This window comes from Phascolarctos cinereus, unplaced genomic scaffold (genome assembly GCF_003287225.1).
Source record: "Phascolarctos cinereus isolate Bilbo 61053 unplaced genomic scaffold, phaCin_HiC Scaffold_2;HRSCAF=192, whole genome shotgun sequence".
In the NCBI taxonomy this organism is placed as follows: domain Eukaryota; kingdom Metazoa; phylum Chordata; class Mammalia; order Diprotodontia; family Phascolarctidae; genus Phascolarctos; species Phascolarctos cinereus.
The window spans coordinates 233729266-233751089 of record NW_027555625.1 but is presented as its reverse complement, the minus strand read 5'-3'; the positions used below and the strand labels follow the sequence as shown (position 1 = coordinate 233751089).

The window sequence follows — 21824 nt, the reverse complement described above, 5'->3', positions numbered from 1 at the left end:
ATCTCTTGATCACTCATCAATTGGGGAATGGCTTCTATTTTAATAAATTTGATTCAGTTCTCTATATATTTGAGAAATGAGGCCTTTATCAGAGAAACTTTCTTCAAAAATTTTTTCACAGTTACAATTGCTAAATATATTTCCCTCCATCCTATCCCACCCCTACCATTAATTCTATTTGCTCTCCCATTTCACCCTGTCCCTCCTCAAAAGTGTTTTGCTTCTGACTACTACCTCCTCCAATTTGCCCTCCCTTCTATAACCACTCCCCCTTCTCTTATCCCCTTCTCCTCCTACGTTCCTGTCGGGTAAGATAGATATCTATACTCAATTAAGTGTGTATGTTATTCCTTCTTTGAGCCAATTCTGATGACAGTAAGGTTTACTCACTCCCCCCTTCACCTTCCCTATCTTCCCCTCCACTGTATATTTTCTTGCCTCTTTTATGTGAGTTAATTTACCCCATCCTACCCTCCTTTTCCCTTTCTCCCAGGGCATTCCTCTTTCTCACCCTTGATTTTATTTTTTTAGATATCATCCCTTCATATTCAACTCACACCTGTGCCCTTTATATATATATACTCATACCTGCCCTAACAATGGGAAAGTTTTTGAGTTACAAGTATCATCTTCCCATGTAGATATGTAAACAGTTTAACCTTATTAAGTCCCTTATGGTTTTCCTTTCCAGTTTACCTTTTTATGCTTCTCTTGAGTCTGGTATTTAAAAGTCAAATTTTATATTCAGCTCTGGTATTTTCATCAAGAATGCTTGAAAGTTCTCTATTTCATTGGATGTTCATTTTTCCCCCTGAAAGATTATACTCAATTTTTTTTTGGGGGGGGTAGGGGATTCTTGGTTGTAATCCTAACTCTTTTGCCCTCTGGAATATTGTATTCCAAGCCCTCTGATCCTTTAATATAGAAGCTGCTAAATCTTTTTTTTTTTTTTATGACTGTGGCTTCAGAGTACTTGAATCATTTCTTTCTGTCTGCTTGCAATATTTTCTCCTTGATCTGGGAGCTCTGGAATTTGGCTATAATATTCTTGAGAGTTTTCATTTTAGGTTCTCTTTCAAGAGGTGATCAGTGGATTCTTTCCATTTCTATTTTACCCTCTAGTTCTAGAACATCAGGGCAGTTTTCCTTGATAATTTCTTGAAAGATGATATCTAGGCCTCCTTTTTTATTTTTTTTTAACTTTTTATTTTTTTTTGGCTAGGCAATGGGGTTAAGTGACTTGCCCAGGGTCACACAGCTAGTAAGTGCTATGTGTCTGAGGCCGGATTTGAACTCAGGTCCTCCTGAATTCAGGGCCAGTGCTCCATCCTCTGCACCACCTAGCTGCCCCTTATGCCCCCTTTTTTATAATGGATTTCAGGTAGTCCAATAATTTTAAAATTATCTCTCCTGGATCTATTTTCCAGATCAGTTGTTTTTCTAATGAGATATTTCATTCTTTTGGTTTTGTTTTATTGTTTTTTGATTTCTTATGAAGTCATTAGCTCCCATTTGCATAATTCTAATTTTTAAGGAATTATTTTCTTCAATGAGTTTTTCTATCTCTTTTTCCATCTGACCAATTCTACTTTTTAAGGAGTTTGTCTTTTCTTCAGTGGATTTTTGTGCCTCTTTTTCCATATGGCCAGTTCTGGTTTTCAAGACATTCTTCTTCTCATTGACTTTTTATACCTCTTTTACCATTTGGCCTAGTCTGTTTTTTTAAGGTGTTATTTTCTTCAGTGTTTTTTGCATCTCTTTTACCAAGCTATTGGCTCATTTTTCATAATTTTCTTGCATCACTCTCATTTCTCTTTCCAATTTTTCTTCTACCTCTCTTACTTTATTTTCAAAATCCTTTTTGAACTCTTCAATGGCCTGAGACCAATTCATATTTTTCTTAGAGGCTTTGGATATTGGAACTTTAACTTTGTTATCTTCTTCTGAGTGTGTTTTAATGTTTTCATTATAGTAAATTTCTATGGTCAGAATTTTTTTCTGTTGTTTGCTCGTTTTCCAGTCTATTTCTTGACTTTTAACTCTTTGTTAAAGTGGGGCTCTGCTTTGAGGGTGGAGAGCACACTATCCCAAGCTTCAGGGGTTTTGTGCCACTGTTTTCATAGATATTTCTATGGACTTGTAAGTTTTCAGTTCTTCCAAGGTGGTATGATCTAAAGAGAGATGTATTTACTGCTCTCTTTGGGATTGATTTCAGAGTGGGCAGACACAGTTAATTCTCTCTCCTTTAACAAAAATCCATTCAGTCTGATAATACGTGCTCATTTCTTATTTAGATATTTAGGGAAATAACATTGCTCTTCATTTTATGTGAACTAAATTCAGTTTCCTCTGTTCCAGCAAGTCGTACTTTATAGATTTTTTTATTAAGAGCAGAGTTTTATGAGTGGCAGCATTGGGTAGCGGATATAGAACTAAGCATAGAGCCAGGAAGACTTAGGTTCAAATCCTCTTTCTGTTACATACTAGCTGTGTGATCCAAGACTGAGTCTTTCAGTGCTCCCAACAACTTCCTAATACTCTTTAGTTGCAGATCAGGTTCCCTGGAAGACAGTGTTCTTCTCCCAGAGTTTCCTATACTAGTGAAATCATAGATCTAGTCCCCAATTCTATGGAGAGCAGTGGTCCCAAATTCAAATTGTATGTTTGTTTTAAATTTAGAGTACTCATCTCATTGTACTACTGCTACCTAAATTTTGCTTTGTTTCTCTTCTCAAAAATTTGACAACCTGGCTATATATTCCTTAGGAGAAATGGCCAATTAATATATTTGGGGGAGGGAGGGTAGAAGTGGCTTGATGTGGCCCAAATAAGGATTTGAGATCCTTGCTCTAGAAAACCAAGGAGCATCCTTGGTATCTTCTTGGTCAAAGTAAAACAACAAAAAACAAAAACAAGAATGACAGCCACAAAGTATTTCTCTTAGCTTGTGTCAAATTTCATCACATGTTGGGTGTCACAGTAAACCTAGAATGACAGAAATCCCTTTACGATGGTGAGCCATCCAGCTGTGTTTTCCTGTCTTTCTCTAAAGGGGACTTCCAAAGCTCTTTTCCCCCACCACACAACTCTTTGCTAGTTGCCAGTGGATCTAAGCTCATCCTTTTGCTTACTGCTTATTTTGACTATCATAGAATCTCCTGATGAGAGATCAATGATAAAGTACTCAAACCCAATAACTGAACAGGAAGTTGTACCTCAAAAATAAAACCCTTTGCACAAACATTAATTTTCTTTTTTCCTCAAGTTCCTGAAAGGGGGTGGGGGTGGGGGAAGATCAGAGTCCCCTGATGTGGCAGCAGACTGCATCAGCCAGGGTAGAAATGCTGATTAGAAGATTAAAATATGGGACCTAGAATTAAGGCTCTTATAGATCCCTTCTGGTTCAATTCAATTCAATTCAGTCAATATTTATTAAGTTTTCACTATAACCAAGATTCTGTGAGGGATACAAAGATGGAAAATGTCAGCCTCTGTCCTCAAGAAGCTAGTTTACGAGAAGAACTCTAGCATTCAATTTTCTATGTTCTCAAGCCACTTTCAGCTTTGTTGTTCTAGGTTCCAAAGCTCCTTTCAGGTCTAAAATTTTGTGTTAAATGGCTCTTTCCTTCTCTGACATCCTATGCCCTAAGTCAGTATCTTGAGACCTAGCCTTGGAGTCAGGAGACCTGGGTTTGAATCCAGTCTTTTTTTAAAAATAACATAGATTAGAAACCTAGGAATCAGAGATGCAAAGACCTTTTCTACCTTGCTTATGTCTGTTTTCCTTTGTAGTAGTTTTACTTTGTTTTGATAACAAGAACTTGTGAAAATTATGGGGCATAAAAAGGTATTTGGCTCAGCTGGCCCAAGTTAAGTTTCCTATAAATTTTGTAGCACCAGGTTGAAGCCACTTCAAAAGAACAAGCATTTCTTAAGTACCTACTGTATGCCAGACACTGTGCTGGGAATGCTGAGGAAGTCGAAAACAGTCCCTGCTGTCAAGGAACTCACAATTTAATGAGAGAAACAACATGGAAGCAACTATGTCCAAACAAGATACATGCAAGTCTTAGAGGGAAGGTGCTGAAATTAAGGAGAACTCGGAAGGCTTCTTGTAGAAGGTGACACTTTAGCTGAGACTTGAAGGAAGCCAGGGAATCAGAGAGGCAGAGATGAGGAGGGAGAGAAGCCCAGGCATGAGGGATAGGCAGTGAAACTGCACAGAGTTAGGAAGTGTTGTGTCTTATTCAAGGAACAGCAACTGTTTTCAAGATACCCTCTGTCTTAGCAATGCTTCTGCATCTACTCAAAGACAGGTTAATAATACGTTGCCACGGGGGCAGCTAGGTGGTGCAGTGGATAGAGCACCGGCCCTGAAGTCAGGAGGACCTGAGTTCAAATCCGGCCTCAGACCAGACACTTGACACATACTAGCTGTGACCTTGGGCAAGACACTTAACCCTGATTGCCTCACTAAAAAAAAAAAAATACATTGCCACAGACATTTGCTTTCTACTAGGACTCTGAAACCATCTTTCCATAATGATCAAACTTCTGAAAGCCTTTTCATATCAGTCTGCCTACCTTAGTCTCTCCTCTGTGAAATCTCTTTGATCTGCTCTCCCCTGCCCTTTCAGATGTTTGTGTCCTCCCTCTTCTCAAATCTCCTTATATTTACCTCTGTTGTTCATGTCACATATCCCAGTAGAATGTAAGCTCCTTGAGGACAGGGATTGTTTTTTGTCGTTGTGTCTCTAGCACCTAGCACAGTGCTTTACACATAGAAAGTACTTTGTAAGTGTTAAATTAAATTGAATTTTGAATGCAGTGTTGTCATTTCAGCATGAAACGGCTCTTGTGTTTCTGTCTGCATGAAAAGAGCTGGTTTTCATTGTGAGATCTTTCAGTAAATTGTTTCCCTTTAACTTTTTCCACTTGACAATTTATGTCAAATCAAATGTGTCTGGAAAAAAAAGTACCATAGATGGTTGCCTAATGGAAGGGTGAGACAGAAAAAGGACCAGGCACTAGGGCTCTTTCTTAACTGTCCTATATTGCCAATGAAATTGCTCCATCACATTGTGGGAAAGGGACTATACCAGCATTTTTATTGAACCCATGGGCCTTGGATTTCTGAAGAACAGTAAAGACAAAGCAAGGATCTTGGCTTACCACATACCCACAAATGTTCATGAAGAGCCATAAACACTCTCTTGCCCTTTAGGAATCATAGAATGTCAGAGTTGGGAGAGATCTTAGAACATAGAACGTTAAAGCTATGAGTGTCCTTAGAAAATAGAATGTCAGAGCAGAGAGGGACCTTAGAATGTAGAATATTAAAGAACACAGAATGTTAGACTTGGGAGGGACCTTAGAGTATAGCATGTCAAAGAACTTAGAATGTTAGAGCATCAGAATGAAAGGGTCCTTAGAAGTCATTTGGCCTAATCCTCTTCATTTTGGCTCTTTTCAGTTGACCATAAATCTTACCTTAGCAGAGAAGTTCTGGTGGTTATAAGCATAAGGAGTCTGATAATAAACAGTATGTTTCCATTTGGGGCCGAGGGGTAGCTAGACTGCTCCCTCATCAGTTTTCACCTCTCTGTAAAGATTAGGCACATCCTCTGATGGGTAATTAACATTCTTGTAAAATCTTCTAAAGAATTTTGGTTACAATTACATAGGATAAGTCTAATGAAGTCATATCCTTAAACCTTCAGTGGGGTTTTTGTTTAATAAATTCATTCAATTCAACAAATATTTATTGGGCACCTATTATATGCAAGGTCCTGTGCTAGTTTGTGGGCTATAAGGACACTAAAGACAGTCTGACAGATGTACAGCATTTGTATATACTACAGACAGGAGAAAGAATGTTAGATTATAAGATTGTAGATATGGAGCTAGGAGGGACCACGGAGGTCATCTAGCCTTCCTCCTAATTTTTGTATTTAAAGCAGGGAGGCATCATAGCCTTTGAGCTGGAAGGAACCTTAGTGGTCATCTGGTCCAATTTCTCCTTTTTCCATGTGAGAAAACTGGGGCTTGGAGGCATTAAGTGACTTACCCGAGGTCATATAGGTGGGCACATCTGGGAGTCAGACTCAGATCCTTTGACTCTAAAACTAGGATTCTTTCCATTGTTCTGCAGACCTTTGAAGTCACCTAGTCCAACCCCATCTTTTTGGAAATAAGCAGCCCTCGCTAGTTTTTCCATACACATTCCTTAGCACAAAAAACAGTACGTGTTGGAGACTCCATACAAAGGGATGCAGTTGCAGAAATAGTTGGAAGGACAGATCTCATTTTAAGTTGGTCTCATCTATAATACAGACATGCCCCTTGAAGATCTTTTTAAAGGCAGGCACCAATGTTTCACGGACCAGTGTATTAGGCACTACTTCTCTCCTCGAAGTAAATTTCTGATTTACATGACTGTACCAACAATAATTAGTCCAAACAATATTTGGGCCAAATTGTGGCCCAAAATGTGACAATATCTCTAAACCATGTATTCAAAGATGTGATTAAAATGTACTTTTCTGAACCAACCTTTGAAAAAGATGTGTATATATTGTAGATTAAAATTACAGTAAAAAATGAGGTACAAATTTGAAAGATGTTAAATCAGGAAACACTCCTTTTATTACTTTTAAAAAAGTATCTCTATACTTTTATATTGCCATCGTATTGAAAAATAGGAACTTTGAGTTTGTTCATATTATCTGTGAAAAACAGGAAGGAAATATGCCGAGTCTTAAGAATTTGCATGACTTTAGTGGTTATATCAGCATAAAGAAGGAAACTGGGCCCATATTTATCATATCTTCATAGAATTCTCAAGAATAATTAAATGTAAGCAGGTCCCCAAATGCATTTTCTATTTCTGTTGGTATTAATCAAGTATCAGAATGTATCTTTAACGTACTGATGTTGAGAAACTTAGTGTGAGACTGAACAAACTGACTGCTTCTCTGCCCAGTTTATGAAATGAAAACTTGGCCAAAAGACCTTTGCAGATTCTAGAAGTTTATGATTGCATGAAATCATAGTTCTACAAAGATGGTGCTACCATATTTGACCAAATTCTATAAAGCCATACTCCTGGTCATAACAACACTCCCAAATTTCCGCCTTTTGTGAATTACTTTCAAAAGCAACTCTCTTATCTCTGTGATTGTTTTTGTGTTCTACGTATCCAGTAAAAATACCAAAATAAAACAACACAGGCAAACATGGTACTGAGTCTGGGCTTCCAAAATGGCCAGTGGTTAAGTTTTGTCTGGGATCTGTAATAGCTTGATAGACAGCATGGCACAATGGATAGAGTGCTGGCCTTGGAGCTGGAAAGACTTAGATGGAGTCTGCCTCTGACATACACTATCTATGGGACCATGGATTAGACACTCAGTGCCCCACACAAGTCTAGAAGACTCAAGTTGCAGAATAGTCGCTGATCTACATTAGGAGAGGCTGTTTCTACCCCAGTAAGTCTCCTACAGTCATTCAGCCAATAAATATTTATTAAGCACCTACTATGTGCCAGGCACTGTGCTAAGTGCTAGGAATACTAAACCAGTGAAATCCCAGGCCTGGGCAAAACTTCACTGCTTAAAGAGATCCCAATTAGACTTACAAAATGCGGCATGAGTTGCAAAAGTAACAGGTCAAAGGTGATTTTTTTTTTCTCAAAAATGGTTTTGCAAATCTTTTTCAGAGCTGATAGATACACACCTTAGCTGGATACAAAACATAATATGAAACAGAATGACTGTGATCTTTGATACGAGAATTCAAAGTTGAAGGTAACCAACATTTTCTGCCTTTTTCTCCAGCTGTGTGTTTTCTTAACCTTTTTTTTTCTCCAAAAAGGCCCTCATGCCATGTGTTCCCATGGATTAAAAATACTGTATTATTATTATTTCCCTTTCATCTTCAGGGATGTAGCTTATAGACAAACACTGTGGTGGGATATGATATTGGGAAATGCATACTTTTTTAAATGGCACCCTTTGGCATGACCCATTAACTACCATGGCTCAAGAGAACCTGTGCACATATTTGTTTGCAAATGCAGATCAAAGATCTCTTGTCATTGGAAGCTTATGGCTGAGGGCCTGCCTCTATTTGCAAGCATTTCACCAGTGTCCCCTGTGTTCAGTCAAGAAAATTCCATGGCTATTAGTGGGATTTCTACCTGTGGGACAAACCTGTAGATGAGTAGGTCCCTTGGCCAGGTACAAAAGGGAAGCTGGGCTTCATTGAAACCAGGGCTGCCCCTAAATGACCTTTGCCATTTTTCTGTTCAGGTGACGCTGTTAGCTCTATTAAGATGATTCATTGTGGGGATCTGTTGAGCATCTTATATCCATATACGTACCCCCTTAGACTCAGAAAACTGGTGTCTCCATGCTAACCTTCATGCAGTAAAAGGGCTTTCTCTATGGTATTCTTTTACAAAGCTCTTCACTCAGGAGTTTCTGGGGGTTTTTAATTGGCCAGATGGGGAGAGTATTTGCTGGCACACTACCTCTATTATTTGGACACATGCTTGTGAAACCTATGTTTTAGGAAGTTGTAAAATCTCACCCTGAGTTGAAGTTGTCTTCTGTTCATTTTGATGTAAAGGCTACTCTTAATTATCCATGGATTTCACTTATTTTTTTTTCCACCTGGTCAATTGTCTCTGAGCTAATTTTTCACTCTAGGATGGCTTGCTGCTCCCCTTCCCCCATCCCAGGTATATACCAGGCTCCTGTGAGCCTTGGTCTGTGCCCTGAGCAAATACATCTTCCTTTCAGTATTATTCTGAGCCAAGTACAATTAGGAAGTTCAGACTGCCAGGGAAAAATCATATCATGCATCCCAAAGCCAAATAAGAAAGGATTTAGGATTAGTCTTACATAAACATGAATAATTGAAAGTTGGCTGTATGTTTCAAGCTACCTTTTTTGTAGTGAAAAGAAAACTGGAAGTCTGAAGACTTGAGTACCAAGTCTCACTCCACTTCTTATTACCTGTGTGGCTTTCCCACTTCTGGGCCTCAGTTCTTTCATCTGAAAAATGATGGGACGGGATAAGCTGATCTCTAAAATTTCTTACAGCTCTCTATCCCATAATCCTAGGATGATGTCTCTTACTCAGAACTTCTCAGGATATATTTTATAGGAGCTTTTCATTGGTGTGCACTTGAAAGCTTTTCCTAATGGAAGCCCCTGTATAAAAGTGATTAAGAACTCACCTTTTCCTTCCTTGGGACCTGAAATCACATGCAAGCCACATTCAATTTAATTCAATTCAATTCAGTCAGCATTTATTAAGCACTGACTATGTGTTGGGCACTGTGCTAGTTGGGATAAGTAAGTCAATAAGAATTGATTAAATAAGGGGCAGCTAGATGGTGCAGTGGCTAGAGCACTGGCCCTGGAGCCAGAAGGACTTGAGTTCGAATCCAACCTCAGATACTTACCAGCTGTGTGACCCTGGGCAAGTCACTTAACCCTGATTGCCTCCTAGAAAAAGAAAAAAAATAATTTATTAAATATTTACTATGTGCTGGCACTTTGCTTAGCACTGGGGGTACAAATAAAGGCAAAAACAATCCTTGCCTTTATTCCTTGGAGTTTACATTCCAGTGATGGAGATTTCATATGTATACATAGACACACACAGTAGATGAGAGATAATCTCTCAAAACTCATAGCTGGAAGAACTGAGTTACGTCCTGGGTAAGTGGGATTTGAACTGAGTCTTGAAGGAAGTAAAGGAAACTAAGAGGCAGAGATGAAAAGAGAGAGCATTCCAGGCATTGGCAACAGCCAGTGCAAAGGCATAGAGATGGGAGTTGGAAGAATAGCAAATAGGCCAGTGTAGTTGGCTTAGACAAAAGAAATGCTCCTTGCCCTCAAGGAGCTTGCAGTCTGTTGGGGGTGAGAGGAAGGGTACAATATGTGCACAGATAAGTAAATACAAATTTAATGCAAGGTTATTTCAGGGGGAATCAAGAAGCCTGCCTTTAAGCTGAGCCTTGAAGGAAGGTGGAGATTCTAAGAAGCAGGGATGAAGAAGGGAGGGTATTCCCATACATGATAGAAAGCCCCTACAAAGCTACTGGGGTGAAAGAGAGTGTGGTGCATGGGGAGCTTCAAGAAGGCTACTTTGACTGGAAGGTAGAGTGTGTAAAGGTGACTAATGTGGAATTTATCTAGAGAGGGTTGGAGGAAGATTGTGAAGGACTGCAGTGCCAAGCAGAGGTATTTTTACTAAGGGGACTCTGGAGGCCTAGGGAGTCCATGAAGCTTTTCAAACAGGGGAATGGCCTGGTCAGGATTGTGTTTTTCCAAGAGCTGGAAAATACTTATAGATAAATAGAAAGTCACTTCAGGAGGTGATGGAGGTGGGGGACAGCTAGTGAATTCCTAATCCCTGGGGGTCTTCAAAGAGAGGGGAGATATCCACTTGTCAGGGATGTTAGAAAAAGCCTATCTGTTCATGAGACTGGATAGACTATGAGGTCCTTTCCAGATCTGAGCTTCCCCACCCCTGTATGAGGAAGTAGATATACAGAAATCTGGAAGTCTGGCTCCAGCCTGTTTTGCCACCAAAGCCCCATGAATACTTCTCTCACACCTATCCTGGTGTTGAAATGCTTGAATAATGTTTTTTAGAGGTAGTGGGGTTGGCATAGTGTTTTTCTTCACCCAGCAGTTCTGCAGCCCCTTATCTCAAGACCAGTGTTACCACGTGGATGGTAAGTTTCCTGGCAGTATTTGTTTATCAAGTATGCTGATCTCATCTGGTTGGAATTTTTTGTCATATATTCATTGATCCAATTATAGGTCACCCCTGAATGAAGGTCCCACCCCTGAAATAAAATCTCTTTAAAAGAAAAAAATAAAAAGAAGAGATATATACTGAAAAATAATATACACAATAGTCACATTTATTTTTTTTAAGCAGATGTATCTGGTAGAAACATTTTTTTCCCTAGAAGAAAATAAATAAGCTTTGGTCTTTTACAAAGGTAAGACACCATCCAAGGTAGGGGGAACCTAGCTAGGAAAGTGGGGAGGAAGTAAATAAGTCTTAGTCATTTCCATTTGTCCTCTGACCCCATTTCTCCACCCCACTCCTAGGTCAGACTTTCACTCAGCTGCCAGACTTGCAAACTCCTACTCCCTGGGCTCCACCTAGATCAGTTTCCCTCCTCTTCCCGCTTCTTCACTCAAAGACATTCAGCTCCTTGCTGCCACCACTGAACAGTAAACCCAATATACCAGACATGGGAACTCTTGGGAATTTCCCACCATCTTCCCCTCTGTAAGGTCCTCTCCAGTGTTAGGGAATGTTGGGGCCAGGGCACTAGAGAATGATCAGATGATCTTGGTAGGAAAATGGCACAGGAATTGTGCTCAGAGCATAAGCCTAATAGTCATGCTTAGGTTTTACATAAGACTTGGAGAAAGCAAGGGAAAAATAGCATTTCTTCAGATCAATACAGTAATGTTTCAGATGGTCACCATGGTTGAGGGCTATTATTTTAGGGTGTTATTTAATGTAAAATAAAAAAGAACCTTCCAAAGATACCAACTATTTCCCAGCTGATCCATATAACCCTTGAGTTATCCTGTTCTTTGTTCCCCCATAGCTAGGCAGAGGAAAGATTCGGGCACCCCTAACCCTGGTTGAGGGTGGTTCTGCCTACAGATTGTTGATCTCACTCTAAGCCAGATTAAGATGACAGGAAGAACAGCTTTTGGTGACTAAAAGGCTGGTAATTGCTTTCCTAGGAACAAAGGGCAGTCCCCAGATACCTCCATTCTTAGCCAAAAACCCATTTCTTTATTTTGAGATTTTTACCCAATGCATTGGGAAATCAAGATTCCCAGGGTTTCCCTGGGGATAAGAGAGGCCCTTGTCTTATCAGGAAACCCTTCTTCTTTAGGTTCCTTCCTCCCACTTTGCAGTCTCTTACTCATACCCCTGTCTCTGACAGTTAAGGAGTGATGAGTCACACCATGGGGCCTGGTCAGGGGACCAAGTTTAACCCAAGGAACTTTCACTTCGCCTCACTCACCTCCTCTGCTCAAAGCTTGTCTGGCTAAAACTCTTCAGGCTGCTCCCCTAGTCCAGGCCCTTATTTGTTGTCCTGCTGGATTATTTTAAAAGTTAGCAGGTCTTGTTGACATTCTCTCCTTCTTACCACTAGCAGAATGACCTTTCTTGTGTATAGATCTGCTTATATCCTTCCTTTGATCAAAACCCTTCGACTGTTCCCTGAATGGCTAACAAATAAGGTTGTCTCTAGCCTGACATTCGAGGCCCTCAACAATTTAGTATTAGCCTATCATTCCAAACATTTCATACTACTTTCTTTATGCTTTTTAGTACCTTAGTAAGATGCCCACTTACTTTATCTCCAGGCACTCTGCTAAACACTTTGAATACAAACATAAACAAAAATAAAGATAGTTCTTGCTCTTAATGGGGTAGGACAATGCATAAAATGGAGCAGAAAAGATTGGCTTGAACACTTCAAGTAGAGGTTCCCAGGAGGGACTGGCTAATTAGAGGAGGAGGCAGCCTTTTCTTGGTGAGAAGGCTGCTGAGGAATAGTGGAGTCCAGGTGGAGACCTGGACCTTTCTCTCTTGCCTGACATGTCCTGAATCTTCCATCTTTGAGCCTCTGCTCACAATATCCCCCTATTACTAGAAAGTCTTTCCCACCCATTCCCTACTACTTGTGGAACCCAGTCTTCAAAGGCCAAAGTAAGTGCCCATTTACTTCCTCCATGCAGCCTTCCCAGCTCACTCAAGTTGGTAATGACCTTCCACCTATCCTGCCCCACTCCTGCCTCAGATGTCACACAGACCACTACGTGCTTATTCTGTATTATTGTGTAATGGCTATTTTTGTATATGTCATAGCTTCCCACTGGATAAGGAGCTTCATGAGGGCAGAATTTAGGTCTTATATAACTCTTTATTCTCTTCAACATCTAACCCAGTGCTCTGCACGTTGTAAGCAAGCACTAACTAAATCTTTGTGCAATTCATATTAATTGAACTGGGCCCCAAGGTGAATTCTGTATCCTTCGCTATTAACCAATTTCTTATCCTTACTGGGCTAACTCCATTCTTTTCACAATGAGTTCATTTTAGCTCTTTAACAAGGAAGAATAATAGTTGAGAGGCAGCATGGTGTCACAAAAAACAATCTTGGATTTGGTGTCAGAAAAACTGGGTGGAAATCCAAGCTTTCTTACCTGTGAAACCTAGGCCAAGTTCCTCCCCTTCCCTTGGCCTTGGTTACTTCCTCTGTAAAATGAGGAGGTAGGACTTTCACCTTTAAGTCTTCTAAGTTAATTAGAAAAACTGCTTATCATTGGTCATGTTCTCAGGGCATCACGTCCAGGAAGCCCTGGGTATGTGCCTATTCCTTTTCCTGGGTGTCTTTAGCCTTGGTCTTTGTGCCTAAGGAGTCCCATCTTCTTTGATCCCTCTCTAAAATTAGTTCATCTTTAGAGCTTGCAAACTTTGCTTGAGAAAATGATACCATGTGCTGGGCTCATGGTATCTTCCAAGCAAGCCCAAGTTTCTGACTCAGCCATGAAAGTCTGAAGTTCCCATGCCCCTTAATTTGAAAAAGGAGAACTAAAAATGCAATAAAATGAAGTAAGAGGCAGATGTCCAGGAGGGTGAATTCCAAAGAGGAACAAAACTTCACTTCTCCCGCCCTTTGGGAAGGATGTGCTGGTAAATGTATAACATTGGCTCCCTGGAAAAATATGTACACATGATGCATTTTTAAAAGTTTGATCTTTAATATTAACACTTTTGCCATCACTTTCTTTAGTCCAGCTACTCTAAAAATCAATAAATTAAACCCTGATTTGTAGCATTTGCCAGTTTTCAAGGTATAAATGCTCACACTGAAAATTAAAAATTGGCTCTCTTGAGCAGGGTTGGTTGAGATAATTCCAGCTCATCCCTGGTACACATTGGCTATGGACTTATGAGGAGAAATGTTACACATGAGTTGGTAAGAACATAGAGTTATAGATCAGGTCATTCCTGAAACATGTTCATCAATTCATCAATAAGCACATATTAAGCATCTACTGTGAGCAAAAAAATACTCATAAATTTTCACTCTTCTTTTTTTTTTCTTTAAAGAGATTGATTATAAGATCATAGAATTTAAGACTTAGAGGGCATCTAGTTCCACAACTTCATCTTACAGAGAAAAAAATTAAGGCCTGGAGAGGGAGAATGACTTACCTAAAGTTATACAAGTACTTAGTAACAGAGTTAAGATTTGAACCCAGGCCCTCCAACTTGAAGACCAGTGTCTTAGTCACACTTAGCCTCAGTTCAATGAGCAGTTTTTTTTAAAAATCTTGTATTTATTGATTTATCTATTTATGGCATTTAAAAAAAATTTTAAGTTCTAAATTCTCTCCCCCTCCCCACTCATTGAGAAGTCAAACAATATGTTATCAATTATACACATGAAGTCATGCAAAACATCTTTCTATGTTAGCCATGTTACCAAAAAAAAGGAAAGAAAAATAAAATAAAAAACATGCTTCAGTCTGTACTCAGAGTTCATCAGTTCTCTCTCTGGAGGTGCAGAGCATTTTTCATCATGGTCCTTTGGAATTGTCTTGGATCATTGTCTTAATCAGAGCAGTGCAGTCTTTCAGAGTTGATCATCCTTCATGCTGATGTTACTATGTACAATGTTGTCCTGGTTCTGAACAAGCTGTTATTTTTTTTTTCAGTGCCTACTTTGAGCAAAACCCCCTGGCTTCACCAGATCACCCCCAAACTTCCATTACACTAGGGCTGGATGGGAAATTGCCACAGCAAAAAGTGTGTTCCAAGTGTGTGTTCTTTCTAGGCAGTCACAAAACTTATGTCCTACTTTGAACCCACTGGGGAACATAAACTCTAAAGAAGAGACAGTTCAGTTTAGCTGAAAAAAGTAGACTTAAGAGTGCAGGACAGACCCAAGTTCAAATCCTGGCTCTGACACTTATTAGCTCTGGGACCCAGGGAAAGTCACTTCAGTTTCCTCATCTGTAGAGTGGAGCTAATAATACTGAGGAATAATTGTGAGGAAAGTGCATTAAAGCCCTTAAAGCACTACAGAAATGGGAGTTATTAGAACTCCAACAGAAAGAGTTTTTAAAACTACTTTAAGCAGTTTTGCTACATTTATTATTGTGATGATCCTTCTTACATTGTGGTCATATGCCTATATTCAAGCTGGGGGAGATTTTTTTTAAAGCATGCACAAATTAGAGGAATAAAGCCTGGTTCTCATCCAGAGCTGTACACTTTCTTCTCTGTCTTTCTGACCACCAGCAAAATCACTCCCATAAAAGTTAAATCCAAAAAACCCTCATAGAAAGCATCACCGTTGTAATACTAACCCTAATTCTGTTTCAAATGAGATAACATATGTAAAGTGCTTTGCAAACCTTAAAATGCTATATAAACCCTAGTTTTTATTATTATCTTCCAGCCGAGGGAATGGAGGTTGAGAGAGGCTGAGTGACTTGTCCACAGTAACACAGCTCAGGAATATCAGAGTCATGTCAGTTTTTCTGACTCTTTGGTCCAGGCTTCTTTCTACAGCCCCAAGGCTACTTCTCTATATTAAAAATGATCTTACTGAGGCTCCACTCTTTACCAGGTGGGCAAGCCAACCCTAGAGCCCCAAGGAGTCGAGAATGGTGCTGTAGAAAAGGACCAAGAGGGCCTGGGAACTAGAACATTAATTTAGTAATCACCGCTTCTACTTTCAGTTCTTATAGCCTGATGTGTCATTAGTAATCCTTGAATTTTACCTGCTTCCTACATTGTGGGTAGGAATATACAGAAAAGTAGATAAAATCCCTTGTAATTAGAGCTGTCTCAAAGTAGAGTGGACCACCTCCAGAGGTCATGACTTTTCCAAAGCTCAGAAAGCTTTTTTCACACAATGGACACTCACAAAACAGCTGTTAATTCAACAAAGCTAAATATGACAAAAAGCCTTCCATTTCAAGTCACAGTATCTGGATTCAAATCTTAGCTCTGTTACTGCAAGCAGAGGCTAGCTTGCCTACATGTCAGGGGTGCTGAATATAGGATTCTTGCTCTGGTAGGAATTAGATTAGGTAGGAATTAGATTTTTGAGGTTCTTTTCACCTCTTTGGAGAGGAGCTTCAGAAATTAGGTGCTGGAGTGTTAAATGTGACAGAAATTTGCTGATACTTGTTTTGGGCCATAGGGAATGATGGATACTATGTTCTGTTCATTCTCCAAGCAGCCCCCAATCTTTTTGCAGAAATATTTCGCTTTTCCGAATTAAATTTTTTTCCCACTAAATGAAAATCCACCTCTTCCCCTCCTCTTCCTCCTCTCCATTGAGAAAAGAAGAAAACCAAAACCCCTCTTACAGGCTGGTACAATTAAAGTAAAACAAATTCCAACCTATTGTGGAAATGTTGATCCTTAGCTGAGAGGATCCAGAGAAGAGGAGTCAAAGGGGAAAAAAAAAAAGCCCAGTACAGTTTGGCTGAGTGGAAAGAGCATCGTATGTGAAGTCAGAGGAACTGCGTTTAAATTCTTGCTCTGTGTTTCACACGTGTGTCACCCTAGACATGCCATTTTTTCTCCCCTGGGCCTCTGTTTCCTTACTTGTTAAATGAGGGGATTGGATCAGATGACTTCTAAGGTTCTATTCAGCTCTAAGCTCTAAAGCATTTCCCTTGTGAGATGTTTAAGGGGCAAAAGCAGTGCCTGTCCCAAATTCCCATCCCACTCCAAGCGTATTTGGTGTTTCCTGGATCAGAGGCTATCTCCAGGCTGTGATGTAGTCATTTGGATCCTAGCAGTGACTGCTGGCCAAGCAGGTTAGGCCAAGCAGAGGTTTCCAAAAGTTCATATTCACATAAGTTGTTGGACTGAATCTCCCACATTCATTCAACAAATAGTTGTGGGGCAAGCTCTAGGTATAAAATTCTGTTCTAGAGGCCGAGGGGAAAGAACAAAGGTAATTAAGCTAGGATTCCTGTCCTTGAGGAGCTCCTGGCTAAGTACTGGGCATGGGATGGACACTACAATGTAAATTAGGCCCTAAGTGCATGTAGTTGTACAAATCCCGTACGACAGGAGCGTGAGTCATGTAATTCTCTGCTGATGTAAAGCATCTGGGCTGGCAGGCAAAATGCTGCCTCTTGAGTTATGATACACTGGGGCTGCACTTGCAGTCACCTTGTCAGAGCTGGCCTCTGTGGAGTCAGCAACATGGCAGGAGTCGGTAGGCACCTTGCTGCAAACGTCATTTATTGCTTAGAAGATAGCAATGAGTGATTTGGGTCCTTAGTTCTGCTTGATAGTTTAGTACAAATAATACTGATTTTTTACATTCCTTGTATCTAGCCTAGAGCCTGGCAGATAGTGCATGCCTTCTAAGTTATACCTTTGCTTATAATGTTAAATTTTATGAATTTGCTGATTGATTGGTTCTTCACTCCTAATGATTTCAAGAAGCATATTCTCCTCAACCTTGGCAACAAGAGGGGTCGGGACTAAACACCTAGGGTTGAAGAAAAAGAAAGCTCCCAGAGTAAAGTCACATGATTAGAATTTGCCGCTGGGTTTATGTTGAACATCTGCTTTGCAGCTCAGAGTTGTTGCAAATATTTGAATTCAGGGTGGCATTTCAAAATTAATTAAGAGGTTGCTTCTCGTACTCTTCCCCCAACCAACCAACCAACAAAAATAACAACAAAACCCAAAAGGACTCAAGCTTCCTTCAATCAATAAGCATTTATTAAGTGCCCACTATCTGTCAGGCACTGGGGATGCAAAGACAAAAGTAAAACAAACCCTGACTTGAAGGAACTTAATGTTGTAATCAAATGCTTTCTCTTGTGATAAAGTGAGTTTATCTGGAGTGAGAAGTGGCCTTACAAATTATCTGCTACAACCTCATCATTTTTCTAATTAGGAAGCTGAGACTCAGAAGAGAAAGAGATCGTAACCAAAGATCATGTAGCTTTTGTTGTTATTCAATTGCATCTGACTCTTCATGGCCATATTCTTGGCAAAGATACTGGAGTAGTTTGCCATTTCCTTCTCCAGCTCATTTTACAGGTGAGGAAACTGAGGCAAAGAGGGTTAAATGACTTGCCTAGGGTCACACAGCTAGTAAGTGTATGTGTCTGGATTTGAACTCAGGTCTTCCTGATGCCAGACTCAGTGCTCTATCCCTTGTGCCACCTAGCTGCCCCATCCTCTTACTAGGAGGCAGAACAGAAATTTGAAACTATATCTTCTGATTCCAAACCCTGTGTTCTTTCCATTCTACTAGGCTGCCTCTCTGGTCTTGACAAGTTTTGTTAAAGGCAGCCAGTGTATATAAAGTATATATTTCAAACAGCAGGCCAGCTTTCGTCTTATTTGAGGCAGGTGGGCTTAAGTAAAGGGAAAGGCACTATGTTTTTGAAAGATTTTCAAAAGGCATAAACTCCTCACTTCATCGTGTCTGTTACAGCTGCTGCACACTTGTTTTTCAGATGAAAATGACCCTTTTCTATGTTATTAATGCCCACTTTTTTTTAACCTCCCTGCTATTTTTAGAAATTTAAGGCTGTGAAAAGTTTCCATTAATGATCTACTCTGCTCATTTCCTGGGTTGAGAAAACAGGAAGCCCTTCACAATCCTGGCTTAAAAAGGCTTCCCATGGAGTAGGATAAATCTCACCTACTCCTGGCAGTTTGCTTTCGCTATATCTCCCTTTAAGAAACAATAAAAACAATAAATCCTCAGCCTTCTGGTCTGGGATGATTCTAGCTAGCTTGTCAGTAGATGGCAAGGCACACAAAGAAGGAACCATGGGCTGATGTTTCATTCTTTGGCCATTATCTGCATGAGGTAGCGACTTCAGGGCCCTTACTAGACATCCTCTACTGTCCTAGCTGAGGCCAAGTGTAGCAGAGTATGTGTCTTTGATCACATACTTGACAGGGGCTTCAGTAATGAACTGAGCCTTTCTTGTTCCATCCCTATCTCTTCACTCCATGGAGAAGTCTTTGAAAAAGTCACACTAGTTCTTAAATCGTAATCTTAGCCTTCATCTCTTCTTCTATCAGATGGGGACAATGACACTTGTACTGCCTATCCTATAGGTTCTTCTGAGACTCAAATGAAATTATAGATGTGAAAAATTTTAAGTTACAGGTGCGAAAACACTAGGAAATTTTTTAAAGTGCTAGTCCAATGTAAGAATATCTTCTGGGGTCAACATAAAACAAAATGCCAAAATTTTGCCTCTTGTTTCTCCCCAAGCGGCAGCTGGCTGGCCCAGTAGATAGAGCACTGGGTTTGGAATCAAGAAGACTCATCTTCCTAAGTTCAAATGGGGCCTTAGTCACTTACTGGCTGTGTGACCCTGGACAAGTCACTTAACTCTGTCAGTTTCCTCATCTGTAAAATGAGCTGGGGAAGGAAATGGCAAACCATTCCAGTATCTTTGCCAAGAAAACTCCAAATGGGCAGCTAGGTGGTGCAGTGGATAGAGCACCAGCCCTGAAGTCAGGAGGACCTAAGTTCAAATCTAGCCTCAGACCAAACACTTGACACTTACTAGCTCTGTGACCCTGGGCAGGTCACTTAACCCCAATTGCCTAAAAAAAAGAAGAAAAAGAAAACCCCAAACAGGGTCACAGAGAGTCAGATGCAACTGAATGAACCCTTAGAGGGTTTAATTTGATGTGCAGTGTCTTCAGCTAGGTACTAGGATAGATATATAGATAAATAAGGCATTGTCTCTGCCCTCAAGAAGCTTACAATCCAATTTAATAGTTGTAACACCTTCATATTCCAGTTTTATACTCAGATCTGAGTCCTAGAGGAAGCTGTGGCCACCAATCTCAGTTTCTTCATCTGTAAAATGAAGGAGTTAGAGTAGATAGCCTCTGAGGATACTTCCACCTTCAGATCTATGACCCTGTGAAAAGTGAAGATGCTAATACTCTCAAGTAGATATTTTCTTGTTTTTGAGTCTATGTTGACTTAGTCTGTTGATCTGGAATATATCTTCAATACCAGTGTGAAATATCTATATGCACATATAAATTCTAAAATATATTTACTATGTATGTAGGGATAATAAAATCCATTTCAAGGAAATTTGTGATGGACCAAAAACTAAACAAGATGCCATGGTCTAATATAGTCCAATTCACCTTCTAGCAACTATAATAATAATAGCTAACATTTATGGAGCTGTATTTATGGAGATATTGCCCTTGTGATAATTCTATGATGTAGGTGATTTGAGGATTATTACCCCCATTTTGCAGATGAAGAAGCTGAGACACAGAGAGGTCTTAAAGCTGGTAAGTGGTAGGAACAGGGACTTGAATGCAGGTGTCTGACTCCTAGGTCAGTGGTTTTTCCACCATATCATTCAGCTGTTGTAATGAAATGGTATTGCAGTGCTTAAAAGAAACTTTCCCATTTGGTTTCCATGTGCTGAGTTTTCTAGATGATTTGACTGTCTCCTAGTCCATACCCCCATTCTGCGTGAAGTAGTAGAAGGTGTGTAACTGATTTGGAGTCAGAAGGCCTGAGCTCACATTCTGTCTGGGTCAATGACTACCTGTGTGATCATAGGCAAGTCCCTCACCATGATGGGATTGGGCTTGATAATCCTTGAGATCTCTTTAGAGTCTACACTCTGGGATACTACAATTATTCTGTTGTGGGCTCCTAATATCCATCAGTAGCTTAGCTGGTGTAAATGAAGTCCTAAAATCACAGTACTTATTTCTGAAGAGACATGGTAAGCTTTCAGGGAACTTTTAACTCACAAAAGCATTGTGATATCTCCTCAGCTTGTGATATCATCCTGTCCAGAGAAAATCACTAATCTTCATTAAGAGACATATCGAAGGGGCAGCTAGGTGGCGCAGTGGATAGAGCACTGGCCCTGGAGTCAGGAGGACCTGGGTTCAAATTCAGAATCAGACAGATAACATTTACTAGCTGTGTGACCCTGGTGGGTAGGTCACTTAACCCCATTGCCTAACAAAACAAAACAAAACAAAAAAAAGAGACATATTGAATAATAAAAGATACATATTGAGTGCCTGAGTTATGAATGATATATCTTTATTATAAAGGATCTTTCTTTTAGTCTCAGGCTGTGTGAGAGTTCTATTTTGTCCCAGCTGTTTAAATACCTTACTTTTATTTTTTTTTCAAATTGCAAATAAAAGCAATTTTTGACATTTAAAAAAATTTTGAATGTCAAATCCTCTCCTCCTCTCCTCTCCCCCTTTCCTGAGATGGCAAGCAATTTGTTTTTTTTTTTAATAATATTTTTCCCAATTACATGTAAAAACAATTTTAATATTCATTTTAAAAAATTCTCTCTATCCCATTCTTCCCCTCCCTGAGATGGAAAGCAATTTGAAAGGTTATACACGTGCAATCATGCAAAACATATTTCCGTATTAGTCATGTTGTGAAAGAAAATGCAGACCAAACACACACACACACACACACACACACACACACACACACACATACACACATATACACATTAAGTGAAAAATAGAATGCTTCCATCTGCACTCAGACTCCTTCAGTTCTTTCTCTGGTGGTGGACAGCATTTTTTCATCATGAGTCCTCTGGAATTCTCTTAGCTTGTCAGGCTGTTTAAATACCTCCCTTAAAAAAAAGAATCAAAACTTACTTTAACACACTGACTTGTCCTATCACAATCACAATGAAATTACTCTCAGCTGCCCATTAGATTGT

At 39.8% G+C, this 21824-nt stretch overlaps 1 protein-coding gene across 10 annotated transcripts in view; it reads left to right on the top strand.

Annotated features, from left to right (window-relative positions):
* Window positions 1-21824, top strand: part of NFATC2 (nuclear factor of activated T cells 2) — a 273083-nt gene that overhangs the window by 165602 nt on the left and 85657 nt on the right. For 2 of the 10 annotated variants that reach the window (XM_020984227.2, XM_020984226.2), the window contains exon 10: window positions 7718-7805. The exons of the other annotated variants lie outside the window; for them this stretch is intronic. In XM_020984227.2, the coding sequence (XP_020839886.1) occupies window positions 7718-7761 (44 nt within the window). In that variant the 3' untranslated portion in view covers window positions 7762-7805. The remainder of the gene's footprint in view (window positions 1-7717; window positions 7806-21824) is intronic. 10 annotated transcript variants of the gene reach the window in all.